The sequence below is a fragment of the Sinohyriopsis cumingii genome, chromosome 8, assembly GCF_028554795.1.
Source record: "Sinohyriopsis cumingii isolate HCF-2022 chromosome 8, ASM2855479v2, whole genome shotgun sequence".
NCBI classification, from domain to species: domain Eukaryota; kingdom Metazoa; phylum Mollusca; class Bivalvia; order Unionida; family Unionidae; genus Sinohyriopsis; species Sinohyriopsis cumingii.
This window is the reverse complement of record NC_142968.1, coordinates 100,472,515-100,497,407: the sequence shown is the minus strand read 5'-3', so window position 1 is coordinate 100,497,407 and position 24,893 is coordinate 100,472,515. Positions and strand designations below refer to the sequence as shown.

Genomic DNA, 24,893 nt, shown 5'->3' with positions numbered 1-24,893 from the left:
TATGGTATTAAGTGATACTACATATGGTAGGTCTGTGTCAAAGTTTGTGTATATGTTTACAGTATGGTATCAAGTGATACTAGATATGGTAGGTCTGTGTCGAAGTTTGTGTATATGTTTACAGTATGGTATTAAGTGATACTAGACATAGTAGGTCTGTGTCCAAGTTTGTGTATATGTTTACAGTATGGTATCAAGTGATACTAGATATGGTAGGTCTGGGTCAAAGTTTGTGTATATGTTTACAGTATCATCATTAAGTGATACAAGATATGGTAGGTCTGTGTTGAAGTTTGTGTATATGTTTACAGTATGGTATTAAGTGATACTAGATATGGTAGGTCTGTGTCAAAGTTTGTGTATATGTTTACAGTATGGTATTAAGTGATACTAGACATAGTAGGTCTGTGTCAAAGTTTGTGTATATGTTTACAGTATGGTATTAAGTGATACTACATATGGTAGGTCTGTGTCAAAGTTTGTGTATATGTTTACAGTATGGTATTAAGTGACACTAGATATGGTAGGTCTGTGTCGAAGTTTGTGTATATGCTTACAGTATGGTATTAAGTGATACTAGATATGGTAGGTCTGTGTCAAAGTTTGTGTATATGTTTGCAGTATGGTATCAAGTGATACTAGATATGATAGGTCTGTGTCCAAGTTTGTGTATATGTTTGCAGTATGGTATTAAGTGATACTACATATAGTAGGTCTGTCAAAGTTTGTGTATATGTTTACAGTATGGTATCAAGTGATACTAGATATGGTAGGTCTGTGTCAAAGTTTGTGTATATGTTTACAGTATGGTATCAAGTGATACTAGATATGGTAGGTCTGTGTCAAAGTTTGTGTATATGTTTACAGTATGGTATCAAGTGATACTAGATATGGTAGGTCTGTGTCAAAGTTTGTGTATATGTTTACAGTATGGTATCAAGTGATACTAGATATGGTAGGTCTGTGTCAAAGTTTGTGTATATGTTTACAGTATGGTATCAAGTGATACTAGATATGGTAGGTCTGTGTCAAAGTTTGTGTATATGTTTACAGTATGGTCATTAAGTGATACTACATATAGTATGTCTGTGTCAAAGTTTGTGTATATGTTTACAGTATGGTATTAAGTGATACTAGACATGGTAGGTCTGTGTCAAAGTTTGTGTATATGTTTACAGTATGGTGATTAAGTGATACTACATTTGGTAAGTCTGTGTCAAAGTTTGTGTATATGTTTACAGTATGGTATTAGGTGATACTACATATGGTAGGTCTGTGTCAAAGTTTGTGTATATGTTTATGGTGATTAAGTGATACTACATTTGGTAAGTCTGTGTCAAAGTTTGTGTATATCTTTACAGTATCGTCATTAAGTGATACAAGATATGGTAGGTCTGTGTCGAAGTTTGTGTATAAGTTTACAGTATGGTATTAAGTGATACTAGATATGGTAGGTCTGTGTCAAAGTTTGTGGATATGTTTACAGTATGGTATTAAGTGATACTACATATGATAGGTCTGTGTCAAAGTTTGTGTATATGTTTACAGTATGGTCATTAAGTGATACTAGATATGATAGGTCTGTGTCAAAGTTTGTGTATATGTTTACAGTATGGTATTAAGTGATACTACATATGGTAGGTCTGTGTCAAAGTTTGTGTATATGTTTACAGTATGGTCATTAAGTGATACTACATATGGTAGGTCTGTGTCAAAGTTTGTGTATATGTTTACAGTATGGTATCAAGTGATACTAGATATGGTAGGTCTGTGTCAAAGTTTGTGTATATGTTTACAGTATGGTCATTAAGTGATACTACATATGGTAGGTCTGTGTCAAAGTTTGTGTATATGTTTACAGTATGGTCATTAAGTGATACTACATATGGTAGGTCTGTGTCAAAGTTTGTGTATATGTTTACAGTATGGTCATTAAGTGATACTATATATGGTAGGTCTGTGTCAAAGTTTGTGTATATGTTTACAGTATGGTCATTAAGTGATACTACATAAGGTAGGTCTGTGTCAAAGTTTGTGTATATGTTTACAGTATGGTATTAAGTGATACTAGATATGGTAGGTCTGTGTCAAAGTTTGTGTATATGTTTACAGTATGGTATTAAGTGATACTACATATGGTAGGTCTGTGTCAAAGTTTGAGCAACTAGCAAATCATATTAAAAGTAGTCACATTCAAACAATGAATGTTCAAATACCAATTTCCATGTCAAACATTTGCTTCAGCACTAGAAATAAATTCTGGCTATATTAACATAAAAACACATATATTAAACATTTCTGCACAACTATGGTAATTTTTTATTTTTAATCTGATAGAAAAAAGTCACTTACAATGTATGTTATGACAGACTTTTCAAAAAAAGATTAAAACTGTACACAATGAAAACTATCTTCATTAAAAAGATAAAAGTTTTTTAAAATTTGAAATTTTCATTGAAAAACATAATCCATAAAATATGCCACATATCTGACATGAAGAGGAATAGATTAAAATAATGAATAACTTACTAATTACTAAATATTGTGAACATTAAATAAAAAGTTATTTGAATATCTGCAAAAGGTATTACTGAATATAGAGCGATGTTCTGTGTTCATTTCTGAGTCCTAACTAGTGGGGCTCAGTTTGTGGATTAAACCCTTTATTTTGTGATCAAAGAAAGTTTGCACAATTTTCTTTTTAATACAATGGATATGCATAGTGAAACGATGATTTAATAACTGTTATGAATGAAAATGAAGACATCTGTTACAGATTAAATTAGATTTCTATCCTAACAACAAAAGCAGTAAAAAAGCGAACAAGATCTCCTAAATTATGAAATTACTCTTTATCACTGACAAGTGAAAAACAGTTGTGAATCTTCTGCAAAATCATCAGTGCTGAAAATTGTTATCTGATGAGCTACATTATAATGCATTTTAATAGGATGAGACCTTCCTGAGAAGTTGGTAATAGTTTCCTGAACCAGAACTGTTACAAATTTTTTCTATCTGATTATCTCTTCTAAATTAAAAAAGACTGTTCTAATTTCATCCCCTTTATTTCCCCCAAATTACCCCTTTTTCCAAAAAGTGCACCTTCTATAAACAAGAATGAGCCTTTTCCCTCCCCTATGAAAGAAATTTCAGGCTGGGGCATTGCAGAAGAAACTGCTTTCAAGTATAAACTAACATGTAATAGAGTAAGTGTTATTCAATTTATTTAAAAGATTATTTCTTTTCCTTAAGATAATTAAGGTGCACAGTGCATGCAGATTACCTAAATCCAATATCTGAAGAGCTGGATTGTGTTTGGATAAAACTTGTCATCATCTCATCCTGATATAGATCCGGGAAAGCCCCACTCCTATTGAACTGGACTGTTCGATCTGAAACGCAGTGAAACATTTATGTCAAACTGAAAAAAGATAAATAGATGTAAAATTAAGAATAATTTTGCCAGTCTGAATCAAGATTTATTATGAAACATTTTACCATTATATGAAAGATGTAAAAATTGTAGCTTTAATTACAAGATTATTGGGAGAATAAAAGATTCAACTCAATAACCTACATTCAAAATGTATGTAAAGAATATTAGATAAAACTGAAACTCTGATGGTATGTAGTGAACTGATCAAAATCTTCAATAATTAATGTACGGCCACAATCAACTTTAATACAATGCATCTATAAACTACTAAATTTGACTGGGGCCCAGAGTGGCCAAGTGGTCTAGAGCGATCACCGTTCCGGATCACTGCCATCTCACCTCTGTCTGTGTGGTTTCGAGTCCAAGGCTTGGCTAGCATGGATATGTGGGAAAGCCTGCCAGTAACTTCTCATGGGTCGGTGGTTCTTCCCTGGGTTTTCCAGGGTTCTTCCTCCACCAGTTATACTGGCCGCCATGTATAGCCTATCTTGTGCTGAAAAATGGTGTTAAACTCTAGAACAATAACAACTAAATCTGACTAGTTTTTAATTTCTGCTAAGTTTACAAAGTAATGAATTTTACTGAAAAAGACAAATGTTCAATTCAGCCAAGCAATATAGATAATGTACCCCCAGATCTGTATAGCACAGTGATAATTCACTTGCTCTGCACCCGTGAACCTGGTTTCGATTTAGTTCAGATATAATGCACTTTGCTTAATAAATTCATCTGTCTTGATAAAAACACCATTTTCTCTTCTTTTTTTTTAAATATATAGTACCTAGCTTTGACTTAGATACTTCCAGTATGAATTCAGGCAAGATACCGAAATAAATGTCCTTTAACTGTCACATTTTACAGACAAGATATCCATGTATAGATTATTTCAAAACAAACACACAAAAAATCACTTTGCATGCACCATACCACTTGGTACTTAGCAATTTTACTTGTTGCATTATGGAGGGAAAATTACATCAGTATTTGCCATGTTTAATTCTTGGAGCTGGAGCATTGTTTCAGTTTATGTCAGGAGTGGAAGTAATCAATAACCATGAACTGTAAAATGCCAAGAAGTGCACACAGATCAAAACTGGGATGAGAACACGATACCCTCAGATGTCGGTGTCTTAAACAAATGCACTCCTCTTTTTTTCATATGCTGGATGCATCAGTTGTGCAGGATGCAGTATACAAGGCAAATTTTTTGGTCTTTCAAGGTGGCATTTTATTTCTAGGTTCTCTCTCATGTTCTCCACTTCTGTTATCATTAGTAGTTCTACCATGTCAATCGACCTTATTTAGCAGCTCCTTATTTACTTTTCTATGATCAATACAACAACCACTTGCCTGGCATGAATGATTGCATAGTATTTATAGATTATAGATTGTATTGTAGGTACTGTTGGATATTGGTAGCAAGACCAAAGTACAATGGGGTGAGTTGGTACTTCAGCCCAGATCACAATATCCAACACTACAAACACTGTTAATTTCTTTACCATCTCCCATTTGTCAAGAAATAAATTGTATCTCATAAAATCAGAGTGAACATGTTTGAAGAATTTTGACAACAGAATCCCACATAAATATACATTATGACATAATGTCATTTTTATGTACTGTTGTATCATGACAGACCTGCTGTCATTACATGTTTATTTAGCAACAAACTTATGTCATATGTGTCCTTTAAAAAAAACTAAACAACCTGACAATGTCCAATTAATAGAAAACTTACTTGATCATGCCATAGCATGCATTTGCAAAGTAAGTTACATGACAGGTGTTTACTAATGCCTAATTCAAAAAAACGTGAAAGCTTAACTAGCAACGTTCCACAGAGTAGGCTAAAACTTCTGAGAGTAATTCTGACCTTTGATTATATAAAAAAACACCAAAAGTTGTACTGATTGGGTTTAGCTAGAATTTCGAAGTTGACCTAATTTTATTACAAGAAATAAGTCTATAAAAGTTAACAATTCTTTTGAGACTGATAATGATTTTCATAAGCAAGTGAGGGTGGGCAGAACCCAGTGTAATTTAATTCAATGACAACATCTGACATCTGAAAAACGAAGAGTTACAGTACAGATAGACAGCTCCCTGATTAGTTCATTGGGATACTGGAAAGCTGCAGTACAGATAGCTTCCTGATTCGTTCATTGGGATACTGGAATGTTACAGTACAGATAGACAGCTCCCTGATTCGTTCATTGGGATACTGGAATGTTACAGTACAGATAGCTCAATTCGTTCATTTGGATACTGGAAAGTTACAGTACAGATAGACAGCTCCCTGATTTGTTCATTGGGATACTGGAAAGTTGCAGCACAGATAACTCCCCAATTTGATCATTTGGATATTGGAAAGTTATAGTACAGATAACTCCCCAATTTGTTCATTTGGATATTGGAAAGTTACAGTACAGATAGACAGCTCCCTGATTTGTTGATATGGTTAATCTGTCCTAACTGCTGTCAATACAAATCTGAAAGCCTCAAAATTTTAGCAAATTCCAAAATGCTTTTCTGATTTATCACAGCTAAAAGTTACTTAATATTTTCTGCATTTTAATACTGAACGTTGAGCCTTGTCAGGCAATGCTCCCGCATTGTGTACCAATGCACAATCCCTTATACCAGGCAACTACTGAAAGTGATGGTGATACTATTATCAGTAAATAGGTAACTAAACAAGAATGAACCATTATCTCTGAGATTTTTTTTTAAAACAATCTTTAAAAATGAAAATCAAAATGATCACTTACATAGGTACAGGATTAATAAGACCAACTGAAGAAAGCACTGCAATGATAAGATGATTTTAAGATAGTCCACTGGGTCTAAAGGTGGGCAGGTTTTATCACACTTGTCATGTAACACTTGCGTGATCACCAGCAGCAGGGAATTGCCTGAAAAACAATTAATGATGCTACAATTCAATTAGACTCATGGAATTAAATCTGTTCATTAAGATCATACTCATAAAGTTGATTCCTGGCATGTTAAAATGATTAGGTGGTATGAAACCAGAATGCACCATCGTGGGAAAACACCAGAAATTTAAGACTTCAGAAGTAATTACTTTTCCCATCAAGAGTTATAAATTTTTTTAAAAATTTGATCTCTTCTATATAAAGGGTTAACAAAATCTACTGTCTGAGAGGATACAATAACTCTGCTAAACAAGAAAAATATGTCATTTGTCACAGAGAATATGGAGAAAACATCTTATGCAATTTCGTGAAATCTTGATTCCACATGAGTGAAACATTCTCCAGACCTAAGTAAAAGTTGTTGCTGTTGTAGGGTTTAATGCGATTTTTCAGCACAAGGTAGGCTATACATGGCGGCCAGTATTAATGATGGAGGAAGAATCCAGGAAAACCACCGACCCACAAGAAGCTACTGGCAAGCTTTCTCACATACACACATATGCCGAACCCGAGACTCAAACCCACGCAGACAGAGGTGAGATGGCAGTAATCCGTAATGGTGAGCACTTTAGACCACTTGGGGCCCCTAAGTAAAAGTAATACGCATCAAGTTTCTTGACTGTTCATACCACTATTTCAGTTAATGTGGAGCTCAGCACAAAACTACGTTTGCAAACTTTAACAAATAACTATTACAGTTATGCTCACTATAAGTGAGTCAAACTGCAACCAACAACAATCCTGATCTGCCATAGCATAGTAGGTCAGGGTCTATGAGATTTATTCTACTGATTACTCCTATCAAACTGCACAGACCCAGATATGCCAGCACATTGTGTGAAGGCAGATATGGGTCTAAGCAGTTTGCAGTTGGACTAGTTTTCTGTGCAAGCACATCTGGTACATTATAGCTTTATATACACTTCCTTGCTCAATTTCTCCACAAAAAAACCAAATATAGTCACTGCAAACCTCAAAAATAACATAAAATATTGTTTCAAAGCCCGAGTTAAGGCCCCTGAATTGTCTTTGGACAAGTCAACAAAAAAGTAAATTATATGGTAAACTACACCACTCCCATGATAACTCACTCACAATGGTGTCCAAAAACATTGAACAAACTATAAAGTAGGGCACAAGTTACAGAGGGACATATGAACAACTGGGAATGTGACATATTAACAGTGAGAAGGGGGTGGGCTACTTTGGATAAATAGGGGTTGAATACTGATTTAATAACTGTGTTGAGAATAACTGTCAATAAATAGCTTCTTTTAATGAAGTTCTTAGCTTTTCTATATAAATTACCATGATTTTTATATATCCAATCTCTGAATGATTGTTTAAAAACAATACTCCAAGTGGTTTCAATACACATCACTTGTGTACCAGAAAACTTAAAAACTATTAACCTGACATGGGATGACTGGGACAAAACATAAACTCTCCTGTACTTCATACAGTCAAGTTAAAAAGATGGTAAGATTTGTAATGGACATTAATAAAGAAAATTTATATTCCAGCTTCTTTGCCAGCTTTGCTCTAGAGTATACTGATCCTTTCAACCAGTAGAAATAATCAATTATTGTTAACAAAAGAAACACAGCCTGAGTTTTCTCTGACTAATGCAAGATAATTTAGTGTCCTTAAATACAGAAGCTTATAATTCAAGAAATTAAACATCTTTTTGAACTGGAGCATGAAAATGAAATCTCTATATTAATAGCGCAAATCTCTATATTAATAGCCCAGGACTTTCAATTCTCATAACATCAGAGTCAGCTCCCATTATCTAATAGTTTCTAGCTCAGTATTGAGAGTCAACAATTTGCTCATTCATTCTTGTTAGCCCATTTTATAATTGGTTAATATAGTAACTGTTAATTTACAGCAGATGGATGGATGGAAAGATAGATAAGTAGTCAGTATCTTAGAAGAATCTTGCACACACAAACACACTTGATAACCTATAGAAGAATCTTGCACATACAAACACCCTTGATAACCTAAGACTTTTTTTTAAAAGTCTCATTTTTTAAAATAAATACATGCATGTGAAAAAAATATTGGTTGTTTTCGAAACTTGTCATTTTGAACAAAGTTTTTGCAAATATTAAATTATAATTTCAGTTATAATGGCAAAACAGGAAAATTATTTATAAGAGTTATTTCCCTTCTAAATACAGATATACTAAGTCTTTGACAGAGTTCTCTCAAAGGACTTGTTGAATAATACTACACTGAAAAAAGGAATCAACCACACTACTTTGGTGGCGCTATACAGTTTCACATTTTCCATAGGGTTAGGATTTTAATGAAAAAGAATTTCCCCGGCTTTCCTCACTGGTTATACTGGCTATTTAAAAAAGACATTGTATATGTTAGGTATAATTAAAAGAACCTTTAATTCCCTTTATTTTGATGTATGATTGATGGGTGTACTATGGGTTATAGAGTATACAGCTTGGCCTTACTTCAAATGTGCACCTTTCAAAAAAGTGCTAGCTCTACTTGGTCATTTTCACTTCCTGAACTTCAGAGGTAAATTGTATAAAAAAGAGCTGATAACTTTTTTTACATTTTATATATTTGGTAATTCATTCATTGCACTTTCAGAAGCTGGTATTGTCTAGTCTGGAAAAATTCATTTTCCCTATTTTAATAGCTGCTATGTATAGTGTACTTTAGACTAATTCAGGCTTATTTTTTTAGCACAAGGGAGCAGTCATTTTAGTTAGCAGTGTGCTTAAATCATGTACAATTTCCAAAAGTACAATATCCAAAGAAATATCATCCACATTACATTACTGTAGCATATAGGTATGCCAACATTCTCTCCATTGTGCATGTTTTAAATGCAAACTACTTCACCTTACATACGTCACTCTCTCTAAAGTACATATTAATTGGTGAGCGCCCCCTTTTGTATTATTTGTTTCAAAAATTACATCCTTATAAAAATAGTAATCTACATCTGCTGATTACTCCAATACTGTCCAGTTTTACTCTAATACAGTACAATAATAATAATGTAACATAATCACATTTCATTGTTAGTATTCATAAGTGACTTGAAAAATTACAAATAAATAAATTTATCACCAACACATTTAATATTTAAAAAATCCTTTAGATATTAAAGTATCTGAATAAATTGTATATTTTCCATTATTTTGGTATACATGCCATTATGCAAATGATGCTAAATCTTGCATGCATTCTCACCAGTCCTCTGTCATATTACAATAACACCATACTGTTATTAGGACAAACAGCTGATGATTCAAGAGAGACATCAACCAGTTCTGTTCTGCAGACTGGCTCAGTGATGATTCATGTGAGATGTCAACCAGTTCAGTTTAGTAGACTTTCTCAATGTTGATTCAAGTAAGACATTAACCAGTTCAGTTAAAAAGACAAGCTCAATATTTGCTTACTGTCAGCCTTCTACAACACATCCTTGGCAAATATGGCCGATCAAAGCAATGTCATGGGGAAAGTGTGATCTATCATGGGGCCATGAAAACAACAATAACTGCATCCATTGTAAACATCATTGGATATGAGAAATGAGTCATTAACGGTCCTGATGAGTTCAGAAAAATTCAACACTTAAAAACAATACAAAACTATGATTGCAATTCAAAAAGAGTTTTCAAGACAAATTGACAGAACAATATAACAAAAGTGAAAGAAATGTTTTGTCTGAAAAATCTTCATAGGACCAAAAATATGGAATTGGAGCCTAAATAAATAGTTCATTTCTGATTCTGTATGAGCAGAAATAGATACCTACCTCTTTAACACCTTTTTCTGCCCACAAATTGTCATACACTCTATGTCACAGATTCTGTTAGTCTAACATTGTTAAAGACCCTAATTGATCATTAAGTTATCACTGTTCTTATGAATAGTACAGTACATGACAAACCTGCCGATCCAATCATAACAGGTGCTTGGCGAATATGCCTAGTTTTCCTGTAAAAATCCAAGTAACCATGGAGACGTATTATACAGTGCTGATGCCGATAGAAGCAATCACAGAGAAGTCCTAGGAACCAAGTCCCACCACTAATATAAACTATAAGAGAAAACGGATTTACTCCACACTGCCCATTATCTTTACACACTGCTGGCAAGACAAATACACATGCCCAGGTGGCAATCTGAAACAGAAGTGTAATACTTATTAACAGTCCCATAATATGATTTCCATATTCATTTTTTAAAAAGACACTTTAAAAACCAATATTAAATATTGTTACAAGTCAGTGCTCTTAAAATAAGTAACAGAAATGAGTGAAAAGCAACAAGCTTTGTAAAATTCAACAAATAATTTATTTTCCAAGAATACAAAGTGAAAATGAGAAGAAAAAAACTTACGGTACTGTGTCAGCAGTTGTTTGTTGAATTACAGTAATATAACTCCAGGTTTGAATTCACTATAGATTCCAGTGAATGTCTCTTTCCATGAATTTTATCAGAGCACTTTTATATTTCCAGATAAAATGATCACTTTAAGTCAATAATTTAAAGAAATAATTTCCAGCCAAAAAATGAAATACTGGACACAACATATAATACAGCCTGAAAGTACTACATCTTAAAGCATGACTGAAAAATCATCTCAGTTACAAAATAATATAGTTCTCTACTTGACCTCAGGTCACAATTAGCATTTTCAACACAAAAATATTACCTAATGGAAACATAACCTTCTAGAATCATCCTGATATTTACAAATAGTCAAATACACTAAGGATATTTCAAAACCTAGAACTAGATCCAAATAAACATATTTACTTATATTAATAATAATTCTGATTTTAAACCCATACACATAGAGAATAATTTAGCTATGTATTAGCTGTTGCAGAATAAAGTCAATTCAGGTCAAGTAGAAACAAACTCAATTTTGGACAAGGTTAAGTCCAACATACAATGTTATATTAGAAAAGCATGTAATGAAGTAAAACATTAAAATAAAATAACCAACAAACAATGTAAATTATAGATAATTAACAATATTATGTTATCTAAACATTTTCTTTCTAGATGACAAATCTATATTATATTTTTAAAACTAAGTAAATTTCCAATATTGAGTTCATACTAATGACTAATAAATAGACTAGAAAAAGACATTTTCAACTCAAGTGTTTCAAATGACATATCCCCATGCTCACCTTTGTTCCACTTACCCCCAAAACATGTGCACCTACCAAGAGTTTAGAACCAAGGCCAATTTCAGCTGCCTATCTAGATATATTATTTCATAGGTATAGTTATAACATGGGATTCCAATACAGTACACAACAGGTAGAAAAATTCATTGCACTGAAAAACTTGAAATTATCAATGGAGAATGTATTTTAAGAATGTGAAAACTTGGCTTGGCAACAGAAATTATTAATAAAAAGTAATCAGTCTAAAAAGTACAATAAATATATACCATATTTGCTGGCCTATAAGTCAGTGCAGAGTACAAGTTGAATTAGCAAATTTTCAATTTTCCATCCTTCATCCATAAATAAGTCAATGCTGAGATGAGGTTAGATCAATACCTCAACTTTCCTTTCCACTTTATTCCACACAGGATCATCAATTTAATCTTCTCTGCAAGTCAGAAAATGTTCAGGTCAAGATCATTAAATGTAGTTAAAAGTAAGCAATTTGTTTCACATGACACTGACCTGAAAATTTATTGAGTTACAGATAGGATAAAATTCATGTTGCTGTGTGGAATGAAACTATAGTAGCTTCTACTTTTATAAATATTAAAGGTCCCACTGTATACTATTTCAGATTACCAGCAACAGGAAACTGATGCTAAAATGCTTCTTCCACAGTATTGTTTGTTGTTGGGTATAATGCCACTTTTCAGCACACGATAGGCTATACATGGCAGCCAGTATTAATGGTGGAGGAAGAACCCAGGAAAACCCCGGAAAGAACCACTGACCCACAAGAAGCTACTGGCAAGCTTTCTCACATACCCACATTAACCAAATCTGAGACTCGAACCCACACAGACAGAGGTGAGATGGCAGTGATCCATAACAGAGAGCGCTTTAGACCACTCTGGGCCCCCAGTTTTGTTTGAAAAGATATAGAGAGATGGGTGCATATGTATTCCATTGCATTTTTCTTGTTGTGATCAAAAGAAAAAAATGACCTAATATGAGAGAAATTTCCAATACATTAAGTATGTGTAAATGTGTCTGGCACTTGCCATTAGCAGGACAGTTGCCATCAGGCACTTGCCATTAGCAGGACAGTTACCATCGGGCACTTGCCATTAGCAGGACAGTTGCCATCAAACACTTGCCATTAGCAGGACAGTTTCCATCAGGCACTTGCCATTAGCAGGACAGTTGCCATCAGACACTTGCCATTAGCAGGACAGTTGCCATCAGGCACTTGCTATTAGCAGGACAGTTGGTGAGTTACAAGCATTTCAATTAGGACTAACAACATATTTAACAAAAGTTTTTGAGTAAATTTGATTATAACAAATAATTACAATAATTTACCTGGCAATCAGAAAAATCAGCTGGGCAGGTATATTTTGCTCAAAGACATCCACGGATTTTGAAAATTGTTCTTTTCCTGTACACAGAGTGTACTGATCACCCTATTGTTGTTGTTGTTGTTGTTGTAGGGTTTAACGCCATTTTTCAGCACATGATAGGCTATACATGGCGGCCAGTATTAATGGTTGAGGAATAACTGAGGAAAACCCCGGGAAAGAACCACCGACCCACGAGAAACTACTGGCAAGCTTTCTCACATACCCACATTGGCCAAATCCAAGACTCAAACCCACGCAGACAGGTGAGATGGCAGTGATCCGTAATGAAGAGCACTTTAGATTACTCAGGGCCCCACCTGATCACCCTGTACTTGTGCAGGTGTAGCTGTCACATAGTTACATCCCACTAACAGTGTAACATCCTGGTGTTACAGGTGAACTCAGTCTGTGCTCCAAATTAGTGTGATTAAGTACCTGGATCATGAGATTTATTTCAGATTTATGTATCAATTAGTCTTTTCACACTCAGTTGCATGTATATATGGTTACAGGGTATGGGATCTTAATAGTTTCCTAGTTGAGATCAAGGGACTAGGTACCTGAGGGTTATGTATGGACTCGCAGTTGCATGTAAACATTTTGTTTATTTCTTCATGCCCAATAAGTGTACATGTGATTAAAAGTAAAGAGGAACTGCATATGATCAAAACACCTGAAAATACTACATATTTAACATAGAATTATAATGATGCATCCACCATCCAAGTTCTATGCACAAGGGATAAATTAATAACAATCTTGTGCATATATATATATATATATATATATATATATATATATATATATATATATATATATATATATATATATATATATATATATATATATATATATAGACCACCCCAAATAGAACATCACTGATGGACAGTATTACTGTAACATTGTAACATAATCCACTCCTTTTCTTCTAGCAACTCAGATCACAAAGAATTTTTTAGTAAATATGTATACATAATGGAATATTCATGTGAGATGATAGACATGTACTTAACTTCTTAAATTCCATGCATATTCTTAACAGAACTTTACTCCATAAAAAAATGCACCAAAAAGTCTTCGCATTAAGCAAATCTTTGTCAGACAAAAAAAAAAAAGAAAAGTGATGAACAGAATGAATGACACAACAGATCATTTTTTTAACTGACAGGTGAAAAGAGAGATTCAGATATCGTCTGCATTTGTGTCCTTCTTCTGTACAACATAAAAGTCTGAATCAAGACTTTCTCCACATGCATTTAGCATTGCACAATTCTTGAAAGAGAGAGAGAAAGTTGTCTTTGTCCATAAAGCTTACAAATTTAACATTCACAGCTTTTCTAAAACATGCTCAGAAAAAGCAAATAAGTTTTCCAACAACAATCAAATTGTGAGATGTTTAAACTTACAACAATGATCATATGAAGAACAATAACAAAGGGTGTACGTATTTTTCTTGGCCTGGAATCAAGCTGTAAGCGAATGGCATCTGGATCTGTGATCAACTCTTCAGTATCACGTGACTGAATTGATGACCCAGAGTCTTCATTAAAAAAATAACCCTAAAATGAGAAAAATATATTGCAAATCACACAATTTAAGCAAATGCAAAATTTTGGCTAACTTGGTGGGGAAGCTGCATTTACAGCATTTTGCATGGCCAAAAATGAAACATCAGTTACATTCATCATGTCAGGGTCTATAACCTATGAAACATCAGTTACATTCATCATGTCAGAGTTTGTAACCTATGAAACATCAGTCACATTCATCATGTCAGGTCTGTAACCTATGAAACATCAGTTACATTCATCATGTCAAGGTGTGTAACCTATAAAAACATCAGTTACATTCATCATGTCAGGGTCTGTAACCTATGAAACATCAGTTACATTCATGATGTCAGGGTCTGTAGCCTATGAAACATCAGTAACATTCATCATGTCACAGTCTGTAACCTATGAAACATCAGTTACATTCATCATGTCAGAGTCTGTAACCTATGAAACATCAGTTACATTCATCATGTCAGGTCTGTAACCTATGAAACATCAGTTACATTCATTATGTCAGGGTCTGTAACCTATGAAACATCAGTTACATTCATCATGTCAGGGTCTGTAACCTAACAAGTTTCCTCACTTAAGACACCGATTTGTCTTCAAGCACAGATACAGTGTATGCAAATTTTAAATGAAACATTTATCCCAGACATGCATGAATGATACATGGTTCACTGCAAACACTGCAAGCTTTATTTATTTCCCAAGACATAACACATTCATGTACCAAAATTAATGAGACCAGGATAAATGACTATTTTTTCAATTCTGATATGAAGTAAAATTAAGTTTTTCTGACTTATCATTCATTTCATTCTTTATTTTATGTTCTTTGAATAATACTGCTTAACACACAAAGATTTTAATTCCCTTCTATTAGCCAGTTAAAGATGATGCTGGGAGAAAGGTCTTGAAATTCACATTTTTTCAGTGTAATAACTATGCAACTCACATGAAATTTTACTTGCCCAACAATGATTTTTTCTTTTTTTTGGTTGCCTTCAGCTACTTTAGCCAACGAATTATCATCCCCTGAATACAATACACATATTATCATAGTTTATGATGACAGGTGGTGACACAATTAAATTAATCCATGTTGGAGCAGTGAAATTTCATGTCCTCTGATGATCTAACAGGTTAAAAAAATTATTTTTGAGGCCATTTGTTCCCAACATTATCCTTGCCGTGCTAGTAGGTGAAAGTTGAAACCATCATTTTGATTGATAGTATTGATGTTATTGATGAATCCTAACTAAAATCAAGCTTAATTTAAATTTTAAAGGCCACAGTGACAGGATGCTTTCAGTCAAAGCTGGTAAAATTCTGTCAAATTATATTTTTGGTAAAGCTGTTTATATGCTTTTCTGTTTTTAGTAACGTGGCCATATTTTACAATGGATCAGTATTACTTGTTATAACTTAGGAACAGTTTTTGAAGATTCAGTAACAGCAGTCACGGTGGATTGTTATCATTTGTTTCATCATAAAATTCTTTAATGTTCAGATGCTTTCTGTCGTACCTGGTCAAATTTTGTTGAAAGTTTTTTTTATATAAAGTTATTTAAAGGACATTTTAATTTTAGTAAAGGTTGACATAATTTTTTATGCAGGGCTCTGAAGGATTTGAGGTCTGGCATAGAATAAACATAGTTTTCAGAGGGATGCTCAGTTCTTATCTGTATATCTCTCAGACACACATAAATTACTTTACGACACAATCCTCTTGATCACTTGCATTTGCCAATGAAGTTTGTACAAGGACACTGTAAACAAACATGCAGCCAGTGTAGCTTAATCATGGTCTAAACAAACTGGCTGGTATCTTACCTCAATGGTCACTTGACCTCCAAGGGCTCTATGGTTTGATTGCCCTGTATCATGTGTATATTAGTGTCAACAGGCTCATGTAGATTCATGGAAAGTGTGTCAGACTCTCTGATAAGAGTCACTTGATTGTATGCATGTCAAGAAGAGTATGGGAGAACCTATTTACCTTTTATATGTATACTTGACTAAAAGAACTTTTTTTGTACATCAGTGTGTGTGATTAAGATTTTTAACATAGCTTTAGCAATGTTTCAGTCATATCACTACAATCTCTGCATTGTGGCAGTTTTACAGTGATGTCTAGCAATAGGGCATAATGCTGAAGACATGGAGCATTATGTCCCACCCAGTCAAATTGATCCCGACATCAGGTCAAACAGTCCAAACATTAACCTCTTAATGCTGAGTACCAAGCGAGGCAGCTGCTAGTACCATTTTTAGAAGTCTTTGGTATGACTTGCCTTAGGTTCGAACCCATGTCATCCTGCATCCAAGCTGGGTGCTCTAATCACTTAGGCCACAGGATTGGTCCTCTTTTAAATAAAAAGGAAAGCTTGATGTTAGCCTAGGAATGCCAAAGTAGGTTAACTTGTGTTGTATTTTACTTAGTAAAATTAATATGTTTGACTAATGTGATTAGCCACATTTGTTTCAGTCAGGAAAACTAATTCTTAGTTCAAATGACTTCAGTATACCAGTATTTTCATTTTCATGTCAAGATCATCATTACTGACCGTACTGCAGTTGGAATCATGACATAACTCCTGTGGAAGGAATGCATACATGTGGTTCTGGTGACTGTAAGGCAAAACTTAATTTTTAAAGGCCATCTACTACACATACCATTTTATAGCTGAAATCTATAGCGTTTGACATAGCTTTTTTTTAAAAACTGAACATTAAAAAAAATATCTTTATACTCAAGTGTTCTGATTTTTGTCTTGTTTAATCACTATTGCCTTGTTTTTCATGTTTTAAGAGGCCTGATTCAATAGCAGCTCTTGCACTTCATTCATTTATTGTCAAGATGCCAAAACATGTGCTTTCTCCCAGTGCTATGAAAACCACAAGTTAAGAATTATTACAAGAAGTTCAACAATGCTTGAAATCAGAGTATGTAAAGGTCCTCAGTTAGTGTTGTGTGTTCAATGCAAAGTGGATTTTAAGACAGTATTTTGAGAAAGACATGATTTCACCAAGCATATGCCGACACCATGATAGAGAAGCAATGATTCTTCTTTAACAAGGACACCCATTTTGAAGGACACCTAATTTGACACTGGAACAAAAGGGGATAGAGTGGCACATGTACCACAGTATATATAGAAACTTCAAACTGAAATTTAAGAACTTTTGGGGGGTTTTCACCCATTTTAAGGCCCCTTTAAAGCAATTATTGACTTTTACCAGTGTATTTCTAGATGTTTTTTGACACGCCATATTCAAAGTCTTCATTATCATTACATCTGAGTCTCCAGTTTAGTCTTTCTAAAGTATTTTATACTCATTAACGTATTTACAGTGTGGGTCTCCACCATAAAAACCAATAGAAATAAAATATTTACACTTTTTGTCCACTGTCCAAATGCACCAATATCACGCAATTTAGATTTAACACTTTTTGAAAGATTTCATTTTTTTTCGATATTTTCATGGTTAGCTTATTATACAAGCCAGATTTTCATCAGCTTTTTGCTGAAGTGACTTGAGGGGGTTGTAAAATGTATAAAAAGTGAATCACTTGCTGCTGTATTATTTGTTTCCATATCACACTCAACCATTTTTGGGCTAACCATCTGCAATATCACTAAATTAGCTTTTTGTTTCACAAATTAAAGTTTGTGATTCCAAAGATTTTGCAATTATTTTGTGCTTCTTGCTTTTCAAATATATTTTCAACCCACTTTGACCCATTTTCCCTAAGATCTACATAAGACAACACACACTATGTACCTAATGCCCTGCACTTCTGAGACCCAACTGTCATCAGGCAACCACTTCCTGTTGAATACATACTTTCCAGGCATGACAAACCAGATTAATTCTCAATCATACATGCTGGCCATTTGTAAAATGGGAAATTGCTCAGCCTTTTCTGTCATGTCAGAATTTTTAAAATCTTGTCCTCAGCCAATTTGAACATTTGTATTCTTAATTGGAAAACTGCTTAGTCTTTTCCATCAAGTTGTAATTTTTTTTCAACTAATTGGAACAACACTCTGCTGCATACAAAAAGTAATGGTGACAGCAACTGTATCTGTATATGAGATCCAAAAGTGTGGATATAGTGGTAGCCAACAAATGCTAGTACTTTGTGCATTTTGGTGTATGTTATTCTTTATTTCAGACCAAATACCTTAAACTACTTCCTATTGAATTCTTTCTGTGTTAACAAGCTTTGAACATGTGAAATTCAAAGGCTTTTAATGGCCATTTGTTAAAAATCAAGGACTTTTCAAGAACAGGTTGAATTTTAGAAATTTTAAAGGCTACCCATGAAATTCAAGGACTTTTCAAGGCTATGTGAACCATGCACACAAACACTGTTTGCAACTTTTCTGTCCAAATACAATATACCATGAGATCATTCTTCTACTCTGGTTAAAACCATTTTTCCAGACTATGATACTACATAAAAATTGTCATGTCAACATACAGAGACAACACACACTGTCATATTAAGTTCAAGTCCTTGATAAAATATATCAGTTATAAATATAGTACAAGATAATTAATTTAAAAGATGGTATAAATTATTTATAAAAGCATGAATGCATTATGCATTTTTTCATTGTTCATTTCCTGTCTAAATCTCTCTCTCATATTGTGATATGCATGGCAGTGAAATTCAGATCTCAGCCAAGAAGAGAAAGAAACACCTTGAGAATAAGGTTCAGGAATGCATCTTAATCTTCCTGATCAAACTTGGTTTAGTGAAGTATTGGAGAGCAGTAAGCAGGCTTCTATGCCCACCAACTGGAAAACTGAAATTAGAACTTTCAGCCTGATCGGGTTGTCCTGTAAATGTCACATACTGATGCTAATACAGACAGGACATTCTCCATTCTTCGCAAAATACAAAGTGATTCCAGCAAAAGTCTGGACTGGAAAACTACAGAGAGCCTAGTCCTACTATTTCCCAGAACAAACAAAAAATTCAGGAACAAATAGATAAATGGTCAAAAATACTCTCTATTTTATCATTTTATTATAATTAATCTCAAGTAGTGTGGCATTATATTTTATGATTTATTCAAAACAGGTATACATGTATAATAAAGCTGTCCACAGGTACACAAGCTTTCTTTTTCTTTTACCAATATGAAATATCAACTGGCTACTAAAAGCCACATATTTTTGCAATGTAATTCTTTTTTCAAAAAATAGTTTAAACTTGTTGATAATATTTGATTTGTTTATTTCATTATTTGCTTGTTATAGACTAAAACTAAAATGTCAAATACAGGAGTATTTAGTTCCATGTCCTACAAACAGTATCTCTATACAACCATTTAATAAATAAATTTTATTTTTAATCAGCTGATCCATTCTCACATTGATTTCCCTTTACATTTGCTATTTAGGTTGTAAATTAAACCATCATATATTAAGGCAATTTTATCCAAAACTTAATTTATTTATGTTATGATTAAAATAACATTTCATAGTTAAAAAAATTTGTTTAATCAGTGTATGATCTCATTAAATGGTATACATATCCCCATGTCTCTTTGCCTAAATATCAGCCAACTATTTGTCTGAAGATTACATGAAAGAAAGAAATTAAAAGTGACTTTCTGAGTGAGCACTCATGTACTTGGTAAAATTCTAACTCTTATTAAACATACATAAGCAAGTTATTTTATATAATGTGTGTGTCCTTGCATGAAAACAAAACTTTTCATCATAATTTTACAGACACCAGACAGCATTCACCACTGGCAAACCTACGCTGATCAATGCCACTAAGTCTGAGCAGAAGCTGACTGCAGACAAAGGAGATCCACAATGATACAATGGAACACTTCAAGGTGATTTATCTTCACGTGCAGAATGTAGAAAGTTAGTGATGATTCATCATCCACATCTCGAAGTATAAGTCTTGTGATGTTGTTAAGAGTATGTATACCTATTCCATAAAGATTTATTCTTATTGTTTCCAAGAGAACAATATAGAATGTAACCTTGCATCTGGACATTCTAGTGAAGTCACAGACATTTCCTAATATCTAAGTTGTGTTGGCAGCCAAAACAAATGAAGCATGTGAAAAACATTAAACAAAGTTTTGCAAATTCATCCAAAAAGATCCAAAAATGGTGATAACATTTGTTGGTATATCTACAATTGTGGCACCTAAGAGCAGGGAAAAGAAACCTGGTCAAAGAAAAAGGACAGTGAACAAAAGAACATCAACATCAACAAAAGACTAACACTGACACACGTAGGTGCACTGTCACAGATGATTAAGACCTAAAAAGGTTATTTAAATATTTGCATAAGACATGAACATCTTAATGTGACAACTTGCTTCTCTGCAAGTGGTATCTATTAGTATGTAAATGATTCATTTAATCTAAGTGATCTGGTTTCACATGATAATTTGGAAATGTATCATTACAATGCAATATTTACGCAATTTATAAGTGCTCAATATTTATGTCTGGAAAAAGTCCTCTCTAAATGTCAACTGAAAATACTGTCTCCATGTGAAACCAATAATTGCCTAGTAGCTTTTATTTGTATTCCTTAATATTTCATCACATTTTGTGGTAATGCTATATGAACATTTCTTAAGTATTCATTTGTGCTGTTTTGTCTGTCTTAAATCTGGACATGCTGAGCAATAAAATATGAATCTGATTATTTTATAAGACCATGCTTTTGTTCAAACACAAGAAAATGAGCAGCGTGATTATACTGTCCAACAACTAGCTGCTACTTGCCAAAACTTGATTCAGGTATATATCTGTATAGTAAAGTTCAATGTTTATAATAAACATATCTTAATATATACAGTGTAATATAATCTTGCAACTAATACATCTGAAGTACATAAGAGTTACTGCCACGCAACAAAAAAAAATCATTCCCCATTTAAATCAATGTACCAATATTAAAAAAGAAAAGAAAAGAAGTGTAAAATAACTAAAGTCAGTATAAAATTATTTGATACTAATGGAAGCAAAGGTATATCAAGTTTTAGAAGTAAACAGAATTTGTATTTGAACGTTTGTTCTGGTATTATCTATTTTTGTACTGGTATTTTCGTTTGTACCAGCTAGTTCCAATTTGTTCTGGTAAGGGGCCATCCATTTAGTATGTACGCAAAAATCTGGCAAAGGTTGACCCCTATCCCCGTTCCCTGTATACGTGCATACTTGTTTACACCCCCTACCTGCATATGTACGCTTGATGAACCCCCTGAATTCTACAGAACTGCCTATATTTAATCCACGCAGAAATGATAAAGGATTAATAATATTAACCTGTTTAATAAAACAGTCCACTGATGTTGAATGTCTGGCTGCATCAAAGAAATAAGCTGCATAACTTTAAAAAGCTTGTCTAGTGTCCACTAAAATTCAAACACCAACTGAACCCAGTATAACAGGTTACGTATTAGACAAATTTATTAACGAGGTTTCACCCACCTACCCATTTCCTATGCATAAGTAAATTAACAGTAGACCACCCCATAATCAAGCATATACATTTGGGTTAATCCCCCTCCATACGTAAGTACTAAATGGACGGCCCCTAAGTAGTCTAACACTCGAGTGCCTGTTAAGTGAGTAGCTTAATAATCACACTGAATAAAATCGGCGATCTTGTGAAGGAAACTAAAATGTTTGTGGATTTTATAATTAATAAATATCGCCGTAGTTAACTATAAGATGTACAACGCTTCCTTTTTCATTTAATGGATAATAAAATGGCTCGCGTATTTATTATTACTGAAACATTTACAATCAGAATCTAGATCTGATTCATTTTACAAAATTAATAATTTATTACAAAATAAAGAGAATACATATCATCGCTAAAACTCCGTTTGTTTTGTTTTCTGTCCTCTTAAAACATGTACAATTTATGCTGATAATATTTGTTGGTTTAGAAGCCAATCTACTACTGATCAAAATGATAAAATCTACTGGCCTGATGTTCTGGGTCTGTCACTAGTCCTACATGTAAGACATAGCACATGTTGATTTTGTTTAGGTCAAAACATAAATATCAGCGTCAGGTCTTACAAGTTACATGTAGGACTAGGACTGTCACATGCATGTGTATCACAAACTGCTCCTTGAAAATGAGCATATAATCTATCGTTTACTTACTCCTGATCTTCGAGACTCATCTGAAAGGCTCACCATGGCCTCTTTTTGATATAAGAACCAATGTTTTATGAAAAAAATAAAGACAAATTTGTAACTGGATAATGCTTTACTGGAAACTACGGATTTCCGTGTCGGCCTCCTCCGTGAAGAGCATCCAAATGGCGCACACTAATATATTTTCAGATGGAGAAGTCATACATATATACGGTATTGATCATCCATTGTGCTATTTTTCTAAGAAATTAAATAAGCACCAAAGAAATTATTCAACAGTCGAGAAGGAATGTTTGGCTTTGATATTGGCATTACAACATTTTGAAGTTTACATTAGTTCAGCTGCTTCTTCGATTATTGTGTTTAGTGACCACATTCCCCTTACTTTTATCGGCAAGATGAAAAATACAAATCAAAGACTACTTAGATAGAGTTTGTTGTTACAGGAATAAAATCTTGACAGCCGGTACATCAAGGGGAAAAATAAACTAATAGCAGATGCACTTTCCCGTATATAACAATTTATTATGTCATGTACACTGTGTGTAATTTATAAGAGTTCTTTTCAACCTCGTGAATAATGAATTAATCTATGATAAAAAGAAAGCTTTATCATATAGATCTTCTTTTTCTTGCGGGGGGGGGGGATTATTGCATATTTGATTTAATATCATTATATGTCAAAATAAAGTAATTTTGTTTACTGGGATTTTGATATTTTCCAGAAATTATTTTGACCTAAGAGTTAGTTGCAAACACCAAACTTTGTATCGTATACTGACCTAGTATCAGGCCTTGATGTTTGTAAATACTGCAGATCTTGTCATACTATTCAGTTGGTAGGAAATCCCAATAAGAAGCTACCTAAGGCTCATCTGTAACATATTACTGCATTTGACGAACCATTTAACATAATAATGGTAGACTGTGTTGGTCCCTCACCTAAGACCAAGTCAGGTAACCAATACTTGTTGACCGTAATGTGTGCGTCAACAATGTTCCCAGAGATAATTCCTTTGAGGAATATTAACTCTAAAACAATAGTAAAAGCTTTGATAAAGTTTTTTTTATACTCAATGTGGTCTTCCCAAATCTGTCAAATCTGACCATGGGTCAAATTTAATTCTGAAATTTTCCAGCATGTTATGTGCAAATAAGTCATCCAACAATTCAGATCTTGCGTCTATCATTCTGAGAGCCATGAGGCTTTACAAAGATTACATCAAACTTTGACAAATATGATTCGGTCATAGTGTTTTGATACGGATAAAGATTGGGATGAAGGCATTCATTTACTATTGTTTGATGTTAGGGAATCAGTTCAAGAATCTTTAGGATTCAATCCCTTTGAACTAGTTTTTGGAAATAATGTACGTGGACCACTGAAGTTGTTAAAAGAAAAACTTCTGTCTAATGAAGATACCGAACTTAATCTTCTCGATTATGTGTCCAACTTTAAGTATAAGTTATCAAAGGCTTGTGAGGCTGCAAGAACTCGTCTGCACTCTACTCAGTCAAAAATGAAATTAAGGTATGATAACAATGCAAAGGAAGGGAATTCTCAGCCTGGTGATAGAGTTATATCTCTCTTGCCCATACCACATTCCTCTTCAGGCCAAGTATTATGTTCCTTACGTACTTGAACAGAAAATAAATGATCTAAATTGTATCATAAATACTCTTGGGAGGTAAAAAACATAAACAACTTTGCCACATAAACATGTTAAAAGAGTATGCTGAGAGAGATAACCAGGTTAATCAAGCAATTAATTTAATTGTACGTGTTTCACTCATTGAGGATTTAAGCGAAGGAATGCAATCGGACTCTACTGATTTTGGAGCAACAAGTCTTCGGAATTCAGAAATTATGAATGATCTGGACCAGAAACTTTCACATTTACAATAACAAGAACGGAATGAACTTAAACAGTTGTTACTTGAATATGTTACTTGAATATGAAACTCCGCCATTGCCGGTTCCAAGCCCGGATGTAAAAGGAGGAGGGTTGTGCATGGGGCTAGCAACTAGACCCTGTAAAACCCAACTTGCTACAAAAACGCCAGCAGAAGAAAAAACACAAACTGAAAGCCTGATGGAGGAAGGGTCTTCTTCTGGAAGACGGATTACGCTGTCTGATTAAAGACACGAGTCCGCGGAAGCTATAAAGCAGCTCACCCTTCTATCAAACAGGAGAATCAACATCGCAACATGGAACCTGAGGACA

At 33.8% G+C, this 24,893-nt stretch overlaps 1 protein-coding gene across 1 annotated transcript in view; it reads right to left on the bottom strand.

Moving 5' to 3' along the window:
* Nucleotides 1-22,816, bottom strand: part of LOC149794239 (transmembrane protein 192-like) — a 32,397-nt gene extending 9,581 nt beyond the window's left edge. The window contains exons 1-5 of the mRNA XM_089968368.1: nt 22,675-22,816; nt 14,353-14,505; nt 10,307-10,541; nt 6,208-6,351; nt 3,284-3,392 (exon numbers count right to left, since the gene is read on the bottom strand). Coding sequence (XP_089824494.1) covers nt 3,284-3,392; nt 6,208-6,351; nt 10,307-10,541; nt 14,353-14,505; nt 22,675-22,710 — 677 coding nt within the window. The 5' untranslated portion in view covers nt 22,711-22,816. The remainder of the gene's footprint in view (nt 1-3,283; nt 3,393-6,207; nt 6,352-10,306; nt 10,542-14,352; nt 14,506-22,674) is intronic.
* Nucleotides 22,817-24,893: the final 2,077 nt, after the last annotated feature.